This window comes from Equus przewalskii, chromosome 13 (genome assembly GCF_037783145.1).
Source record: "Equus przewalskii isolate Varuska chromosome 13, EquPr2, whole genome shotgun sequence".
Taxonomy (NCBI): Eukaryota; Metazoa; Chordata; class Mammalia; order Perissodactyla; family Equidae; genus Equus; species Equus przewalskii.
The window spans coordinates 1442953-1463333 of NC_091843.1; the positions used below are offsets into that span (position 1 = coordinate 1442953).

A 20381-nucleotide genomic window follows, 5' to 3' on the forward strand; every position below is an offset into this window, starting at 1 on the left:
ACCCAACATGAGAGATGAGGAAGGAATCCCTTGGTGAAATGATGATGAAAAGCGATCCCCAGATGGCAGCTCTGCACCAGACCTGGAGGGCAGCTGAGCCACACTGCAGCAGTGGGACCCAAGAGATGGACTGTCATCACTAAGACCCCACTTCCATCGGCCGTCTTCTTACCCTGAGGACAGAAGGCCCAGGAGAGCTTGGCCCAGAGTCTCATCGGCCCTTGGCTTGTCTTGGCCATGGCTGAGGAGGGTCTCTCCCTCGTGCTCTGCTGAGGGCACGCACATCACTCGCAGAAGTTCTCAGCTTTTCCCTGAGGGCTGCAGGGAGGCCACGGTGGGCTCAGAAGCGGAAAGTGCAGAGCAGCCCGCTCCCTCTAACTGCACTGCTGCTGCGTGTCCAGTGCCTGGTGTGCACCTCCGTCTTGCCGGGCGCCCGACTGCGGAGAGCCCTGTGTTTCCCAAGACTTGCTCGTGACCTTGCTCACGACCTCCCCAGAAGGGGCCTTGTCAACTCCCAGAGAAGCAGAAGGCAGACCATGACCAGGAGACTGTTCCGCTCACCTCCACCTGGAGCCTCTGTCCAGCGGGGGCAGTGCTGCCCTCTCCTTGCAAGGCTGGTGGGTGCTTGCCCTCCATTTTCAAGACTAGGCGGTGTATTGCCTGGGGATAGATTACATGAGGTGGGTAGAACTAGAAAGAAAAGAAGAGAATGATTAACACGAAAGTCAGGATGGTCATCACCTAGAGGTTGAGGCGGTAAGAAGTCAGCTTGATCAGGGAAGGTGCTTAAGGGATTTAAGGTCCTGATGATGCTCTTCGTATTAGCCTGGGTATCGGTTCACAGATGTTCATGTAATTATAATAACAATAAAAATAATTATTATTTAAATTGTAGATGTGTTTGTGTAGACTCTTGTGTTTACTTCTTTAAAAAGTAAAGAGAACACCTCTCTCTTGTGGTCCAAACAAGGCCTAGGATTTACTCTGATTGGATAACCTGGGTCCCCTGCTCAGGGATGGGAAGAGGGGATGCTGCTCTCGTGGGCCAGGACTCAGTTTACCCCCCGGCCCACCCCACCCTAACCAGGGATCCAGCCAGTGGAGAAGTGGTTCTGGAAGTCAGGAAGCATGGAGGTTGGGAGGCCAAAACAAAACCCCTTCGCTCAGGTTTAGGGGAGCAATTGGGTCGTATATTTTGATTCCCTTGAAAGGACTGATGTCCTTCGGCCCAGTGCCTCTCCTTCTAGAAGTGTGTCCTCAGAAAGTAATCAAGGATGTGGACCAAGATTAAGAGACTAGGATTATGGAGCAAGAGAGTGGCTGACTTTTCCCTCTTTGAAGAGCTCTATTTTTAGTTCCCAACCTGTGGTGGGTCTTGCTGCTGTCAACCTGCACTCGACAGATTGCCTGCAAGCCTGGCTCTGAGCTCTCAGAGCCCGAGATATGGAAGCAGCAGGCTCTGTCAGCAGGAGCTCAGGGCTATATGGAGTATACAAATAATTCAGGCCAGTCCTCTGCTCACAGGCAAGTCTGTTGAGTGGCCTCCTGAAGGCAAGGCCAGGTGCATTCCCAGCGTGGGCAAGCACAACCTCTGGGTTCAGGCCTGAGGGAGGCCCTGGCACCCCCACAGCATCCCTTCAGGTGCCAGGGAACAGCGGGGAGACCTTCATGGGACCCAGACTGGAATGAGGTAAGTGTTTTAGCTCCAGGCTGTGTCAGGGAGGGTGAAGCAAAGGACCACAGGGTTTATTGGGGCTGAACAAGATGCTGCCACTGCTCAGAGCAGCCATGCTTGAGCTGGCATGGTCCACCCCTACCCCAGGTGGACTCTTTCCTTCCCTGAGGCTCCTATAAGAGTTGGGGAAGGGCTTGCCTGTGAGCAGAGGTCTCTCCTTCACCTGAGTCCACCACAGGCTGCTCAGAGGGCTCCCTGCCTCCTGAAGGCTCAGCCACTTTGGGGTTCCCAGTAGTCAGTTGCCCTCCCCAAGCTCCAAGCCACTGAGCCAAGCTCCCCTGCTGAATATCTGGGCCATGTCTGTCTTCCACTCAGCCTTTACCAATTTCCCTTCCCTGAGCCAGGGCCAGGAGCTGGGGCTGGAGGTGGGAGCCCAGTGATCCAGGTACTAGTCAATAGCTGGTAACCTTGTCCATTCCACTTTACTCTTCAGGGCCCAGGTGTGCTCATCTATGAAGTGGGCAGTCATTCCCATATGTTTCTTGTAAGGATTAAGATAAGAACAAAAGACACATGAAGCATGACACAGAATCTGTTTCTTCTTGAACTGAAACCTCTGGGACTCAGAACCTGTCTGGGTCAGGTGGAATGGGAACTTTATCCAGGACCCTTGCAAATGGCCCTGAGTTCAGCTCACCATCCCCTAAGGGCACAGGGACTGTCCCTGTTCCTGCAGATGCATCAGAAGCAGTCCCAAGCAAAGATGCACATTTGGCCCTCTCAACCATGCCTTGGGCCAGCTGAGGCCCCAGACACCTCACCTGGGGTGCAGGTCTGGCCTGGACTCTGTGAGAAAAGCTTGGAACTTAGGCCACTTCTCAGAGCTCCTAGAGGCCCTGCAAAGATAGAAGTAACACTGAACAGAGGCTGAAACAAGGGCTCTAAGGAGGCCCTTCTGGGTTGGGCAGCTCTTTCTCATGGCAGGGGAAGGAAGAGACCTGGGTTTTCAGGACACATGCAGATTCAGGGGCTGTGTGGCCCCAGCTGCTCCCAAAAAGCTGCGGGGGGACTAGGAACATCATCCTAGAAGGGCTCTCAGCTCTGTCTCCAGAGCACACGTGACCCTGATGGAGAGACAGAACAGTATAAGGTGTTTATTCTCCCCAGTATTGTTTCTGCTGGAAAGTTTTGTGCAATGCATTATGACAAAAAAAGGGAATGATGTTTAACCACCAGAAAGGAAGAGATGAAATTACCATTAATTGTAGACATGATTGCCTTCTGGAAAACCCAAGACTCTTAGAACTAATGAGATTTAAAAATCCATATTCCAAACCCAATAGCAATATCCAATTAAAGACATAATGGGGGACATCAGGGAAGAGAGTATAGTAGGAAGCACCAGGATTCCACCTCAGCTAGAGGACAGCTGAACCGGCAGAATCTGTGAGACATAACTATTTGAGCACTCGAGTCTTTTCAGAGGCTTGAAGCTTCCTGAGGAAAGCTTGGACTTCCCAGTTACTTTTGGTCAATTTCAGGTCTTAGCATGGCAGCAGCTACCCATCCTCCACCCCTCAGCCTCACGGCAGGCAGCCATGCACATGCTCTGGGAGCAGCTCGCAGGAGCCAAGGTGGGCAATAAAGACCTTGACTCCAAAGAGCAGGGCTCTGGATTCTGATGCTGATCACTGCATCTGATCACGGAGGTATAGATACAGGGGCAGGCCACTGTGGTTTCAATCCCCACTGAATGAAGAGGCTTCCAGGGGATTTAAAGGGCCAGAACCTGGGTTTTTTCCTCCTTCTTTTCCCCCTTTTCCTCCTTTTAGGAGCCAGGATTAGAACATTCAAAAGCACCCCATATGGGGGGAGTTTCAACAGTCATGGCACATGCTCATGGAAAGGAGCAGGCTCAGAAAAGACCTTAAGTCTGCACCTCAGGCTGATCCCAGCACAAAGGCACCCGGCAACACTTAAAACAAACACGGGAAACACTGAGGAAATCTTATTTCCAGAGCTACCACATTATAAGATTCAAACATCCAGTTTTCAACAAAAAAATCACAAGACATAGAAAGAAACAGGAAAGTATGGACCGTTGAAAGGAAAACAAAATAGATCAACAGAAACCATCTCTGAGAAAGACCAGATGATGGACTGGTCAGTTAAAAGATGAATGGTCAGTTAAAAAACTATGTATGAACAAAATAAAAATATTAATAAGGAGATGGAAAACATAAAAAGGAACCAAAAAGACATTTTGGAGCAGAAAATTACACCACCTTAAATGAAAAATTCACTTTGGAATAGACATGTTCCAAGTCAGATTTGAGCAGACAGAAGGAAGAATCAGTGAACTTGAAGACAGGATGATTTAAATTATTGGGTCTGAGGAACAGAAAGAAAAAAGGTTGAAGTAAAGTGAACAGAGCCAAAGGGACCCAGGGGACGCCATTAAGCAGACCAGCATACACGCTGTGAGAGTCCCAGAAGGAGAAGAGACAGAGAAAGGAGCAGGGAGATTATCTGAAGAACTGATGGTTGAAAACTTCACAAATCTGGAGAAAGATATAAATATAAACATTCAAGAAGCTCAACAAACTCCAAGTAAGATAAACTCAAAAAGACCCACGATGAGACACATTATAATCAAACTGTTTAGAAGACAGAGAGAGAATCTTGAAAGCAGCAAGAGAGAAGCAACTCCTCACATGCAACGGACCCTCCATAAGAGTTTTGGCAGATTTCTCATCAGAAACCTTAGACGCCAGAAGGCAGTGGGTTGAAATATTCAAAGTGCTGAAAGTAAAAACATTGTCAACCAAGAATCCTATATACAGCAAAACTGTCCTTCAAAAAGGAGGGAGAAATTAAGACGTTCCCAGATAAACAAAAGCTGAAGGAGTTCATTACCACTAAAACTGTCTTATAAGAAATACTAAAGGGAGACCTTCAGGTTGAAATGAAAGGACACTAATCAGTAACTTGAAGGCATATGAAGAAATAAAGATCTCTGATATAGACATCTACATGGGCAATTATAAAAGTTAGATATTGGTAACTTTGGTTTTTAACTCCACTTTTTGTTTTCTACATGATTTAAGACACATGCATTTTAAAAAAATAATTATTAGTCTATGTTTTTGGACACCAAATACATAAAAATATGATCTTGTGACATCAACTGAAACAGGGAAGGGACAGCGCTTACAGAGGCAGAGTTTTGTATGCTATTTAAGTTAAGCTAGTATATGTTCAAAGTAGAATGTTATAACTCTAGGATGTTAAATAGAATCCCCATGGTAACCACAAAGAAAAAGCTATAGAATATAAACAAAAGGAAGTGAGAAAAGAAAATATTTCAAAACAAAACACTAACTAAACACAAAAGAAGATACTAATACAGGAAATGAGGGACAAAAAGCTAAAGGCATATAGAAAAAAGAGCAAAATAGCAGAAGTAAATCCCTCTTAACAGTTATTATTTTAAATGTAAATAGATTAAACTCTCCAGTCAGAAAGACAGATATTGGCAGAATGGATTAAAAAAAAAAGCAAAAAAAAATGATCCAACTATATGCTGTTTACAAGAGCCTCATTTTAGATCCAAAAATATAAGTACAGTCATGTGCTGCATAACATATCAGTCAATGACAAATTGCATATACAACGATGGTCTCATAAAATGAGTACCAAATAGCCTAGGTGTGTAGTAATCTATACCATCCGGGTTTGTGTGAGTACACTCTGTGATGTTTACACAAGAACAAAATTGCCTAATGACACATTTCTTAGAACGTGTCCCTGTTGTCACGTGATACATGATTGTATGTTAAAAGCGAAAAGATGGAAAATTATATTTTATGTAAATAGTAACAAGAAGAGAGTGAGATGGTTATACTAATAGCAAAAAAAAAAAGACTTTAAATCAAAAAAGTTTACAAGAGATAAGGAAGGACGTCATATATTAACAGAAGTTTCAATCCAGCAAGAAGATATAACAACTATGAACATTTACACAACTAAAAACAGACTGTAAAAATATACAAAGCAAAAATTATGAGAATTAAAAGGACAAATAGACAGTTCTACAGTAATAGCTGGAGACTTCAATACCCAACTCTCAATAATGGATAGAACAATGAGACAGAAGATAGGTAAGGAAATAGAGGATTTGAAGAACACAATAAACCAACTAGATCTAATAGACATATACAGCACACTACCCAAGAGCAGGAGAACACGCATTCTTCTAGAGCACAGGGAACATTCTCCAGGATAGACTACATGTTGGACCACAAATCAAGTCTGAATAGATTTAAAAAGATAGATATCATACAAAGTATCTTCTCTGACCACAACAAGATGAAGTTAGAGATCAACAATAGAAGGAAAACTGGAAAATTCACAAATTTGTGGAAACTAAACAATGCATTCTTAAACAACCAATGGGTCAAAGAAGAAAAGAAGGGAAATTAGAAAATCCTTAGAGACAAATGAAAATGCAAACACAACATAGTAAAACTTATGAGATGCAGTGAAAACAGTGCTAAGACAGACATTTGTAGCTGTGAAAACTTACGTTAAAATAGAAGAGAGATCGCAAATCAACAACCCAACTTTACAACTTAAGGAACTAGAAAGAAAAAGTAGAACAAATAAACCCAAAGCTAGCAGAAGGAAGGTACTAATAAAGATTAGAGCAGAGAGAAATAAAATAGAGAAGAGAAAAACAATGGAGAAAATCAATGAAACCTAAATTTTGTTCTTCAAAAAGATTAACAAAATTGACAAACCTTTAGCTAGGTTGACAATAAAAGAGAGAGAAGTCTCAAGTTACTAAAATCTGAAATGAAAGTGGGACACCACTTCCAATTTTACAAAAATAAAAGGATTATAAGAAACTACTATGAACAATTATATGTGAACAAATGGGATAACCTAGTGAAATGGACGAATTCCTAGAAACATAAAACCTACTGAAACTGAATCACAAAAGAGAAAATCTAAACAGACCTCCAACTAGTAAGGAGATTGAATCAGTAATCAAAAGCCTCCCAGCAAAGACAAGCCTTGGACCCAGTGGCCTTTCTGGGTGAGTTCTACCAAACATTCAAAGAAGAGTTAGCACGAATCCTTCTCGAACTTTTCCCAAAAATTAAGGAGGAAGGAACACTTCCTAACGCACTCTGTGAGGTCAGCATTTTCCTAATACTTTGCTAGGCAAAGACACAGCAAGAAAAGAAAACTATGGACCACTCTCTCTTATGAACATTGTTGCAAAAATCCTCAACAAAATGCTAGCAAACTGAATTCAGCAGCGTATTAGACAGATTATACACTACGAGCAAATGGGATTTATTCCTGGAGTGCAAGGATAATTCAACGTATGAAACTCGATTAATATAATACATCACATTAACAGAATAAAGGAGAAAAAAACCCCATGGTCATTTCAATTGATGCAGAAAAAAATTTGAGAAAATTCAATACGCTTCAAGGATAAAAACGCTCAACAAACTAGGAATAGAAGGAAACTACCTCAACATAATAAAAGCCGTATATGAAAAACCCATGGCTAACATTATTCTCAACGGTGAAAGACCAAAAAGTTTTTCTTCTAAGATCAGGAACAACGCAAGGATGTTCGTTTTTGCCTCTTCTATTCAACATAGTACAAGAAATTTTAGCCAGAGCAAGAAAAAGAAATAAATGGCATCCAAATTAGAAAGGAAAAAGTAAAATTAGTTGTTTGCAAATGACATGGTCTTATATGTAGAAAGCCCTAAAGATTTCACACAAAAAACCTATTAGAACTAATTAACAAATCAGCAAGTTAGGATACCAAATCAACAGCAAAAGAATCAGTTGTGTTTCTACACAACTAATACGCCAACAGTGAACGATCCAAAAGGAAATTAAGAAAACAGTTCCAATTACAACAGCGTCAAAAAGAGTAAACTTAGGAACTTATCCTTACCTCAACTTAGCCCAAGAGGCAAAAGACACTGAAAACTACAAAACATTACTGAAAAAAATGAGAGAAGACAAATGAATGGAAAGACATCCTGTGTTCATAGATTGGAAGATTTAATGTCGTTAAGATGTCAATACTATCCAGAGCGATCTACAGATTTAATGCAATCTGTATCAAAATTCCAATGGTACTTTTCGCAGAAATAGAAAAATCCATCCTAAAATTCATGTGGAATCTCAAGGGACTCTGAATAGCCAAAGCAAGCTTGAAAAAGGAAAAAAAATATGGAGGAGTTGCGCTTCCTGATTTCAGAATTTACTACAAAGCTACAGTGATCAAAACAGTGTGGTACTGGCATAAAGAGAGATATGTAGACCAATGGAACAGAATAGAAAGCCCAGAAATAAACCCCTGGGTATAGTCAAATGATTTTCAACAAGAATGCCAAGACCATTCAATGGGGAAAGGACACTCTTCAACAAATGCTCCTGGAAAAACAGGATATCCACATAACGAATAAGGAAGTTGGACCCTTACCTAACACCATATATAAAAATTAATTCAAAATGGATCACAGACCTAAACATAAGAGCTGAAATTACAAAATTTTTAGAAGAAAACGTTGGGGGAAAATTTCATGACATTGTATTTGGCAATGACTTCTTACATATGACACCAAAGGCACAAGCAACAGAAGGAAAAGTAGAGAAACTGGACTTCATCAAAATGAAAAACTTTGGTGCATCAAAGGACACTACCATCAGAGTAAAAAGGCAGCCCACAGAATAGAAGAAAATGTTCACAAGTCACAAAGGTAATGAGGGATTAATATCTAGAATACATAAAGAAAATCCTAAAACTCAACAATGAAAAAATCAAACAGCTCAATTCAAAAATGGGACAAGGACTTGAACAGACGTTTCTCCAAAGAAGGTATATACAAATGGCCAATAAGATGCTCACCATCACTAATCATTAGGGAAATGCAAATCAAAATCACAGTGAGTTACCACTTCACACTGTAATGGACAGTTACTATCAAAAATACGGAAAACAGGCGCCCGCCCCATGGCCGAGTGGTTAAGTTCCTGCGCTCTGCTTCAGCAACCCAAGGTTTTGTAGGTTCGGATCCTGGGCACAGACCTAGCACTGCTCATCAAGCCATGCTGAGGTGGCGTCCCACACAGCACAACCAGAGGACCTACAGCTAGAATCTACAACTATGCACCAGGGGGCTTGGGGAGAAGAAGGAAAAGCATAGCAACAGATGTTAGCTCAGGTGCCAATCAAAAAAAGAAAATACAGAAAACAAGATGTGTTGGCTTTGATGAGGAGAAGTTGGTACCCTTTTACATTGCTGGTGGCGATGTACAATGGGGCAGCCACTGCTGAAAACTATATGGCAAAGGTGGAAGCAACTCCAACATCCATTAACAGGTGAATAAATAAAGAAAATTTGGTATAAATATACAATGGAATATTATTCACTCTTAAAAAGGAAGGAAATTCTGACATTTGCAGTAACATGAATGAACCTTGAGGACATTATGATAAGTGAAATAAGCAGCCACAAAGGGACAAATACCGTGTGATTCCACTTAGAGGAAGTACCGAGTAGTCAGAATCACAGAGACAGAAAGGAGAACAGAGGTTCCCAGAGGCTGGGGGAGGGGCATGGGGAGTTATTTAATGGGTATGGAATTTTAGTTGGGGAAGATGAGAAAGTTCTGGAGATGGATGGTGGTAATGGTTGTGCAACAGTGTGAATGTGCTCAATGCCACTGAAGTGTACCCTTAAAAATGGTTACACGGTAGATTTTGTGTTACGCATATTTTACCACAATTTTAAAAAAGATATAATGGGGGAGTGGGGAGAAATGGTGGTATGAGAGTGTGAAAACGTGTAAACTTCTGCTACATCTCAAGGCAAGGCCGGAGTGGCTCTGATGTGGAGCTGTGGGCCCACGACAGCTGAGGCTGACTTGGCGGGGGTAGTCCCCAGCAGACGCCGCAGCTGCGGGGCTGGACGAGCAGGATAGAGCCATCAGGCCACTGCCAGCCAGGACACCCTGCTGAAGCCCAGGAGTCCAGGTGACAGGCTTTTTTGGCACAGAGCCTCCTTAGCAGTTGGAATTACTACCGGGTTGTGGTCCCAGGCCCTTGCAGGTGGGGAGCGCCCATGGGGGATGCGCCTTGAGGGCCCTGTCTTCTCCCAGGCACCGTGCTGGGGCTTTGTGCACGTGGTCTCACCAGCTCCTCTCCTAACCTGGGAGGAGGGACTCTTCACCCTGTTCTCAGCGTGAAGGCACCTGATAGAGCTCAGAGGAGCCCGCCGCAGCACGGGGTCCCCATCTGGGAGTATCCTTTACCTCTGTCCCCTCGGCCACGGCTGGTCCAGTGCCTGCCCAGGAAAGGAAGCCCGAGAGATCATCTCCTCTCCAGTGCCCAAGACGTGCTGCACTGACCCCTATGTGCTTCTCTTGCGTGGGTTCCATAGTTTTCCATCTTCTGCTGATTTTTAATGCCAACCACCAGTGCCAGGGGCCATGACAACAGAGTGGGAGTTGTAGACTGGCCACCTGGGAAATAGAGCTGTTATCTCTAAATGTGCTTTTGGCCCCTGGTATGGCCCCCACAGGAGCTTTTGTTGTTGTTGTTGTTGTTGTTGAAGAAGATTGTTGAAGCTGAGCCAACATCCGTGCCCATCTTCCTCTGTTTTATGTGGGATGCCACCACAGCATGGCTTGACGAGTGATGTGTAGGTCCACACCGGATCCAAACCAGCAAACCCAGGCCAGTCAAGCAGAGCTCAAACTTAACCTCTGCACCATCCGGCAGACCTACAGGGGCTTTTTCTTTTTTTTTTAATGAATTAAATTGCCACTCTTAAAATCAGAATACAAAACATAGAAGTCAGGAGTCCTGGTGTCTCTTCAACCTGGAAGGTCTGAGCCTGTGGTGGCCCCAGGAGCTGGGTTTCCTCATGGCCACAGCCCTGGCTGCTCACTACCGGCCTCACACTGAGGAGGAACCCCAGGGCCCTCAACAGCCTCTGCCACGTGCTTTTGTATGATCAGATGAAAAAGAAAGTTACATATTTCTGGTACCCACATCTCCGTCAAAAGTTGGGGAATGAAAAAAAGATCATCCTTTAGGACTGTGCCTGCCTTGTAATCCTGACATGTCCTGCACTTGTCACATCTCCCCAGCTCCCATAGAGGAGTTCAGCATAGGCCATGTAGTCCCAGAAACGTGGCGGGTGCCAGAGGCCCAGAGCACATGGCCTGCCAGTGCGCAGCCCCAGAAGGATGGAGGCCCGTTGGGCGCTGGTGGGGCACTGGGCGCCCACTGCAGGGCGGCGGGCAGGGTCCTCTCCCCTCATTCCGCCGGCCTTCCCACCAGCCTAGTCCACAAAATGCAGGCTGGCTGCCCAGGTGTAACTGTTTCGGGAGCCCCAGGACCTCCAGATGCAGGGCCTGAGACCTAAACACGGGGAGACACCGAGACGCCTGAGGGGGTGGGGCTGGGCAGGGAAACGGAGGCAGAAGCGAATGCCTAGGAGGGGGGAAGCTGTGACTCTTTCACTCTCTGAGCCTCAGTTTCCTCATCTGTGAGAAGAGAGGGCAAAGGGGTGAGGTGGGGTCAGGGAGCGGGGAGTGGCTCTATCAGCCTTCCCAGGCCGAGACCCGAGCTTCTCCCCAGCTCCTCCCTCCCACCGACTCGCCACTTGAACGCCTGGCGTATGGGCCGCCCTCACCACCCCAGTGCTCGCTGTGTGACTTCAGGCATCACCGCTTCCCACCTGCCTCACTGAGTCACTTGAATGCCACACATCTTGACCCAGCACCCACTATGTATGTGCTAGGCATGGGGCTGGGCCCTGGGGGTGCAGCAGGCAGCAAGCCAGTCTCCTCCGAGACAGCATGCAGTGCGAGGCCTGGGGGACAGGAGGCCCGGGGCCCCGGGAGTCAGGAGGCGAGCCCGGCAGGCAGGTCCAGGGTGTGTGAAGGGATGGTGCGTTGCTCGTCCTGGGGCAGAGGGCCTCGCTGGACAGGTCAGAAATTGGACTTTGCAGTTCAAACTGTGGCTTGGCCACTCTCAGTTCTGAGCCAGAGCAAGATGTTTCCTCTCAGAGTCCCCTCGGTGGCCCCATCACAGGGCGGGCATGCCCCAACCCCCACCCCGGGATTGGTGCAGGTGTTCCTGGGGCCCTTCATGCTTCGGGTTCATTTGATGGCTGAGCTTACCTTCGGCTTGAATGAATGGCATTAAAACAGAAACAACAGCAGGGCAAGGGGGTGTGCACATCAATGACGCAGCGTTCAGCGCCCGGGGCGTTCCGTCCACTTGAATGGGTTGTCTGCATTGTGTCGGATGTGCAGTCCTTGCCTGCCTGTTCACTTTGTTATCCCAGAACCCGTTTCTGTGTTATCGCCGAGGCTTCATGACCATCATTTCAACAATGACAGAAACTCCACTAACGGGTATGAGAATGTTCTTGTCCATTCTCATTTTGTTCATCATCTATAGCACTCTGGATTTCGTTCACTGCTTATAATTAACACCGAAGCAAACTCCTTTCCATGCTTTTCCTCTTTAGATAATCTTCTTGGGTTATATTTCCAAGGATTGGGATTAAGGTGAAAGGGCACTATTGAACATAAGGCTCTTTGCACATGGAGCCAAATCTTGTACAATTCAGAGGGACCATGACAATATGCAGCCCCACCCAGCAGGGTTTAAAGGGCTGCTCCAACTTGCCAGGCAGCACTGGGTGTTTTCATCAGCCTTGTTCATTTACTGGGTATAAAGTGGACGCCCACTGGAGTCATACCATGCACATGTCTGTTCTCACACACAGGGCCCTGCGGCCCAGCAAGGCAGAGAGGGGACGGGAAAGTGCTCTTCAGAGGGCGCGGGCGGAGCAACCAGTCCGCCAGCCACCCAGTCTGTGGGGGCGCTCGGCGCAGAGCCCGTCCATGCTGGCCCCAGACTCCCGGGCCCACTCACCTCACCACGCAGGCTCTGTCCACAGAAGCACAGGCTGGGGGGGGCTTACTGGTGATTTCAAGGATTTTCAAGGGAAATTGTGACAATAAATAATTTTCCCATCATCATTTCCCATCATGGCTTTTTTTAAAACAATTGTGGTAAAATGCACATTACATAAACTTTAGCATCTTAGCCATGTTTAAATGTCCCGTTCAGTGGCATTAAGTGCACTCACATTGTAGTGCAGCCGTCACCACTGTCCATCTTCAGAATTCTTTTGATCTTGTAAAACTGAAACTCTGTCCCCATTACATAATAATTCCCCATTCTCTCCTCCCCCAGCCCCCAGCAGCCACCGTTCTACTTTCTATCTCTCTGTATCTGACTCCTCTAGGGACTTCCTGTAAGTGGAATAATACAGTATTTGTCCTTTTGTCACTGGCCGATTTCACTTAGTGTAATGTCCTCAGAGTTCATCCATGTCGTGGCATGTGTTGGAATTTCCTTCCTTTTCAAGGCTGAATAATATTCCATTGTGGGGATGGACCACAGTTTGCTTATTCGTTCATCCATCGCTGGACACTGGGTAGCTTCTTCATCACTGGCATTTAAAAACTATCCCCATCCAAACAATGGAACACTGTGAGGCAGTTAAAAAGTAAAAAGAATGAACAAGTTCTATCCTGCCAGGGAAAGCTCTCCAAAATGAGTTGTTAGGGAAAAGAATACAAGAGAATGTGTACAATGAGCTACGTTTTTCGTGTAATAAAGACCGAAAAGAGGGAATATGTATTTATATTTTTTTGTCCTTGCTTAAAGAAGCTCTGGAAAGATAGATAAGAAACTAACAAAAGCAGTTTACTTCTGGGAGGGGCGTCCGGAGGCTGGGGGCCTCCATCTCCACGTGGCTGCTCTCGCACCCCAGTGTGTGATGCCCCTCCACCCCCACTCTCCCTGGTCCCCCACTTGGTCTCTCACCACTGTGCCTCCAGGACCCACAGCCTGGCTCCTGCCACCGGAGCACACACTCCCACAATCACGCCATTTGCCCCCAGCTCGGCTGAGCCTTTGTGCACGCTGGCCCCCACCTGGCAAGTCTCTCTGCAGGCGCCTTCTGCCCTCTCCTGAGCTCAGACACACACACACCCTGCCCTCTCTGTGCTTCAGGCAGGCTGGAGCCCCTGCTAGAGGGAGGAAGAGGCCGGCTTGCACTCCCTGGAGGTCCTCATGCAGAGGCCAGCGGTGGGCCCCCGCCACCCTGTCTGCACCAGCACACCTGGGAGGAAAATAAAGTTGTGCTGTCCCTAGGGCCAGGACTGTCCGGGCTGCCATCTAGACTGATTCCTGAGCCCTCCCCAGTCTGTAACCCAGTCCCGGCACACTGCACACTGTACAGCCTTGGGACGGCCCTCCACGGGGCTCCCTCTGATCCCCAGTGTCAGCTCTGATTCTCCATGTCCATCTGTCTCTACTCTCAGGGCCAGGTCACCCGTGTCAGGGTCTGCCATGAGGGCAGCAGGGGCGAGGTGAGCAGGGCAATGGGGAGGCAAACCCTCGGAAGTCCCTGTGGTAAGCCCACAGGACTCCATGGTTAAGAATGTGGGGGCAACTTGAATGTCCGGCAAAGGGGATGGTCAAACAGTCCCAGGCTTGGCCAGGCCTGGCTGCTGTGAAGGCCCTGGCAGGCTTTGTTCAGGAAGACTGGCCTATCGGGTCCGTAGAAGAGCCTGGGAAAGGCTGCACTGCACATGCGTGGACGGGCTCCTGCTGTAGGCCAGGCCCTTGATACAGTGCCAGGTCAGAGCACATGCCCCGACCCCTGCCCAGAGGAGGTTTGGATAGAGAAATCCCTGCACGACCATCGCGGGTGGCCTTTCTCTGACCAGGCACCAACAGCAGAGCCCCAACACTCACAGTGCTGACAAGAGCCTCAACCGTGTCCAGACGGAGGGAGGAGTGAAGATGGCAGGGAGCCTTCTTGCAGGAGGGCACAGGTGGCTGAGTCAGCCAGTCCTAACCACAAACAGCCTGGGATGCCAGGATACAGAGGGCAGCCATTTGGCTGCACCTGAGAGTAAACCCAAATTAAACAGGCTCATGTAATCAAGAATTCCACAGAGTGGCTGCCGGCACAGCGGGATCCAGGACCTCACACGCCAACCTCAGGAACCTGCCCACTTTCCTGGTCCCTTATGGGGACAAGATGTTTCCAACAGGGCCATTCTACCAGCTCAGGGGTCCCAGGGGAAAGAGTTTCCAGGCACCACAGAAGTTCTGGGATTGCCCCTGAGCTCTCCAGTTTCTATCAGGCCCATCTCTGATCCAATCTTTGTGGCCAGGGGCAGGGGGGCTATGCTGACTGTCCAGGCCTTGTCAAAAACAACCTTCATTGGGGGTGGGGGTGGACACTGAAAAGAGTCACTCCCTAAACGGTTTGGACTGAGAGTGAAGGAGAGATGGTTCCCAGAGGATGCTGTGCTGTGGGGTGGAGGTCCCTGGCAGCCCTCCCAGGAAGTGATCACTGGCCTCAGGTGGGCACAGATGTGCTTGTGGGAGGCAGGGCCTGCCCAGCCAGGAGCCCAGGGGACCAGCAGGCCCCAGCTCAGGTGTGCCCCAAATGCTGCTTGCCGTTGTAGGCAGACATGCCGCGGACACTGAGCGCCTCCGACATGGTCACCCGCGGCAGCCTCAGCCCCCCGCCCACTGAGCCCACAGACGGTGAGCAGGCTGGGCAGCCTCTCCTGGATGGAGCTCCATCCTCAGCCTCCCTGGACACCCTGATCCAGTACCTGGTGCCCACAGCCGATTACTACCCTGAGGTGAGCGACTGACCCAGTGGAAAGCAGGGGCGGCACATTGGGCAGCCGTGGAGAAGGCAACAGGGCTGGCGCTGGTCTTGGGCCTAGGGGATGGGGTAGGCTGGGAGGCATGCCCCCCATGCCCTTGTGAATACATGCTGCCTTTCTCTCTGTCCCCTTAGAAAGCCTACATCTTCACCTTCCTGCTGAGCTCCCGCCTCTTCATCGAGCCGCAGGAGCTCCTGGCCCGGGTCTGCCACCTGTGCATTGAGCAGCAGCAGCTGGACAAGCCAGTGCTGGACAAGGTGAGGGGCAGGCAAAGCAGGGGGCCTCTGAGTGTACCAGCACTCCCCTGACATGCCCTCAGGCATCAGCCTCTTGGAGAGGCAGTGATTGTGCCATTCTCCTGAAGGAGCCCACGGGGGTTTCTGACTTCTCTGAGGCCCAGAGCCAGAGGGACAGACTCAGAATCTTTAATGCAGGTGCCATTATCCAGTGCCCTATGGGAGCCCTTGAGCTCACACCAAGCCCAGACCCAGGCCCACAGAGCCCCATCAGTAGGACCCCTGCCATCTGGATGGCCCTGCAGCATATGCCAGGCTCCCTGCCCCCAGCACCCTGCATTCCACCCTTCCCTCCTCTGGGGGTCCGCTGATGGCCCAGCCTCCTGTGGTTCCCCATATCCTTTCCTCTGTCCCTGACCAGGTGCCTCAGTTTGCACCTGTCTATTTATACGTGTGTGGGTCAGGCTCCACTGTTACAGTGACAGAAACCCGACTTCAAATGGCCCAAGCAAAGGGACTTTACTGGCTCATGTAACTGCAGAGTCTCAAGTACCACCTCCTTAGAACGTGGTCCTTCTCCTCCAGCCCTCCACTCCGTTCTCCGCTGGCCAGCCTCCTTCTCGGGCACTCGCCGCACAGTGACAGGTGGCCTCACTGCTCCGCCTCTCAGCCCACCTTCACAATCCCTAGAAAGAGCGCCCACCCTTGGTAGGGTCCAGGGAAAGACCCAATCTCATTGGCTTAGGCCATAAGCCCTTCTGTAAGCCTGTCACTGCACCTGACGTGGGTGTGCGTGCTCTGATTGGCTGGCACTGATCTGGGCCCACTCCCGGAGCCGGGGTGGTGTCAGCTGCCCCTGAACCCCCGGCTGGGAGTGAGGGAGAAAAGGCAAACTGAGGTGCTGTCACCACGGAAAGGAGGACGAGATGCCAGGCAGCAAAAACAGATGACCCCTCCCCAAGTGTGCCTGCCCTCTCTGCTCCCTGTGGTCTGCCCCAACCCCACGACCCGTCCCTGTCGCCTGGCACAGAGAAGTCACAAGGCCTGTACCCGCCTTAGCCACTGCCACCCAGTGGCTCAGACCTGGGCACAGAACAAGCAGGGAGTGGCAGAGGCGGTGGCTGAGGTGGCCCCCCTCGCGATCACCCCTCACCCACCGTGGATGCCCCTCGCTTGCCTTGCAGGCTCAGGTCCGGAAGTTTGGCCCCAAACTGCTCCAATTGTTGGCCGAGTGGATGGAGACCTTCCCACGGGACTTCCAGGAGGAGTCGACCATCAGGCACCTGAAGGACATGGTGGGCCGCATTGCCCCCTGTGATGAGGTGGGTGAGCATCCTTCACCTGTCTGTACCCTGGCAGCAGGCCGGCCCCTTAGGGGCCTTGTCTTCCCACCTGCACACTGTAGCTCCTCTCAAATCAACCCCTTTCTGCCCCATCAGGGAATCGGGCACTGCAGACCTGGCAGGCAACTCAGGCCTCGGGTCCAGGCCAGGGCTCTTGACCTCTCTCCTATCTTGCTCTCATCCAGGGCATCAGATGGTGGGCGAGGGAAGATCCCCTCACGGGACCTTGTGGTCACATGGTCAGGCTGTTGGTCTGTGGCCCGTTAGGCCAGCCTGGCAGAGCCCTCGTCCTGGGCCTAGTGCCACGGAGACCTCCCCCTCCTGCCCCTGCACCACATCCAGGGCTGGGCTGGCAGTCAGGACTCCTGGACCAGGTCCCTCCAGTCAGGGGCAGAAAAGGGCTCTGCAGGATGAACCAAAATAACAGCAACAGTGGGAATAGCGGCCACATGCTGTCTGGGCAGGTTGACTGGCGATCCTCTCGGCCTCCAGGGGTAAGCTGTAAACCCTGCAGGGCTGGGCAGAGGGGGAGAGAGTGCCCCCTGCAGCTAAAACCACACTCCAGGGTAAATGGCCCTTGCACTCCAGTGGCTTGCGAGGCAGTCGGTGTACCTGGGTACCCGGTGTACCTCTGTGCCCCCAACCCTGCCTGGCTCTCCCAGCTGTGCTCCACTGGGGAAGGCACTTAAAGGTCTCCAAGCCTCACTTCCCTAATGGAGGAAAGCAGGACAAAAATTCCCACCCCAGGATTATGGTGAGAATACAGAGAAGGGCCCTGTGAAGGGGACAGAGGTCTCCTGGCACCTTTAGAAGGGGCAGGTTTATTGGCCACTCCAGAATGATGCTGTGGCCAGCACTGATGCTGCTTTATCTGGAAGGAGAGAACAGTGCAGGGAGTGCATGTCAGCAGCCCTGGGAGGAGGCTGAATGTGGCAAGCTAGCAGCTAGTAATGTGCCCCAGAGTGCGTCTGGACATGGCAGAGCCGGCTGCACGTGGAGCACAGGGGAACTGATAGGCAGGCTGGACTATGGAAGCTCTAAAGCAGAGGGCTAACTGAGGCTCAGAGAGGGAGGCCCTGCCCCGGGGTCACTTCACAGAGCAGGCAAGTAAGCTAGCTGTTCTGAGGGCTCAGTGAGATGAGGGTCCTCTCCTCCTCCCTCTGCATCCCGATTCATCTGGGGATCATGTCACTTGGCTTAGGATGCAGCAGGGAACAGGGTCAGGGAAGCCTCCAGGATTGGACGGATCAGGATGGAGTGGTAGAAGCAGGGAAGGGAGATGCTTGCTGACTGGCTGGATAGACAATTGGCTACTTTGACGGATGAGTAGAGGCGGGAAGACAGATGTTTGAGTAGTTGGGTAGGTAGGTGAATTTATGGGACAAGTGGATGAGGAAAGACTGATGGAAAGAAGGGAGGGGGAAAGGTAGGAATGGTGGATAGGTAGGTGGGTGGATGGATGAATAGATGGATGGGAGGGTAGGTGTATGGGTATGTGTGGGTGTCAGTGGGTGGGTGAGAACATGGATGGGAAGGTGAGTGGATGGGTGAATAAGGATGGATGTACAGATGAGTAGGTAGGAGATACATGGCTGATGGATGGATGGATGAGTGGGCAGATGGGTGAGTAGGTGGATGGATAGTTGGGTGGGTGGATGGATGGATGGATGGGTGGAGTAAAGGGTACATAAGGGGGGAAGAGCCCCGTCTCTTGCTTTCTCCCTCTTCCCAGGAGGCCTTCAGCTGCCTGAGGTCTAAGCCAAGATGGGATTACCCTCCCTTATCAGGCCTGCCTCTGCCACTGGGGGAGCCATTTCAGAGGCAGACCCTGCCCTCCTGGCTGCGCTGGTGGAGGATGGGTGTAAGTCCTGGGCTGGTTTCCTCCAGAAGCGGAGCCTCCTCACCAGCTCCCAAGAAGCTGTCAGGGCTGTGCTGGGAAATCTTTTCTAACCACCTAGTGGGTGAAAATAAGGTACAACGGAGCCCTGTGAATGGAGAACGGTCATCCCCCAGGCGTGGGTTTTCAGAGCAGAAAAAAGTCATTCAGAACACTTCCTGCTCCTTCTCTTGGGATCCAGTTAGGTGTGCTGAGCAGTGTGGGCTGGAACCAGAGTTCCCCGGCTCCGCCCCACCCACCCTGGCCTGGGACAGGGGTTCTCCCACGTGTCTTTGTGCTCCTCAAGCTGCCCTTCTGCGGAAAGCACCTGCTGCAAAGGGGATGTCCTCCAGGGCTGGCCTGCCCTGAACGCTGTAGGTGGTCTGCGGCACCTCCCAGCTCGGGCCGGGGCTCAGCTCAGAGGGGAGCTGGGAGCCACAGGCCAGACTGACAAAGCAGGGCCTCAGGACTCAGAGCATGAGCCAGATGCAGGCTTGGAAACCATAGCTGTGTGACCTTGGGCAAGGTGCTTCGTGTCTCTGAGCTTCAGTTCATTCAACAGTCAAATGGAGATGACAACGGTCCCCACCACGCAGGTTTGCAGCAGAGTCCCTGAAGTCACCTGAGCTCTTATTTCAGCACCTGGGAAATGCAAGCTATGATGAGGGTCCAATTCTTTCCAAAATTCAGGCATATTGGGATTATTTTTAACTTTCATGGAACTTTTGTCATGGAACATTTCAAATATACACAAACAGAGAAGAGCAACCATGAATTCAATGAATTCAATGAACCTTCAGCTGGCTTCAACAATTATCAGCATTTTGCCAAACTTGTTTCTTCTATGCCTTCATGCACGTCCCCCTCCCTCCAAATTATTTTTAAACAAATCATAGACATTATATCTTTTGCTCCAAAAATATTTCAGCATTTTCTTGTAAGGATTCTCACACAGGCATAGAATCAAATGACATAAAGTGCCGGGCACAAGGCAGTGAGATGAGCACGAGTGTTTTCAGAGCTGTGTATCTTTGGGCAAGTTACTTAACCTCTCTGAGTTTTAAATTCCTTTCTAAAGAGGGAGGATGATAATCCCTGCCTCATAGGGCTGTGAGGAGAACAATAAGCTCAGGGATGTGGAGGCGACAGCACAGGGCCAGGGTCAAGTGGGCCTCCCCATCAGTGCAGCCATGACAGGTGACACCTTTGCCTCCTCCTGTGCCCTCTGCCATTTCCTGGAAGGTTCATGTCCTCACTGTCCTCCCCACCACCTCTCAGTAGCTGGGAACAGAAGGCTGGAAGGAGTGAGGAGGCCCTTCTCCATGACTGTGGGTTCTGGAGACCCATGGAAACCTTTCCAGCACAGAGCTGCTGCAGCCAGATGCTGCTCCGGACCACCTGTGCCAGGCAGGGGAGCCTGCCTTGGAGGGGCT

General features: G+C 49.7%; 1 protein-coding gene across 2 annotated transcripts in view; it reads left to right on the forward strand.

Annotated features, from left to right (window-relative positions):
• RASGEF1C (RasGEF domain family member 1C) overlaps positions 1-20381 on the forward strand; it is an 84178-nt gene that overhangs the window by 32663 nt on the left and 31134 nt on the right. For both annotated transcript variants that reach the window (XM_070570065.1, XM_070570064.1), the window contains exons 2-4: positions 15284-15466; positions 15628-15750; positions 16914-17051. In XM_070570065.1, the coding sequence (XP_070426166.1) occupies positions 15290-15466; positions 15628-15750; positions 16914-17051 (438 nt within the window). In that variant the 5' untranslated portion in view covers positions 15284-15289. The remainder of the gene's footprint in view (positions 1-15283; positions 15467-15627; positions 15751-16913; positions 17052-20381) is intronic.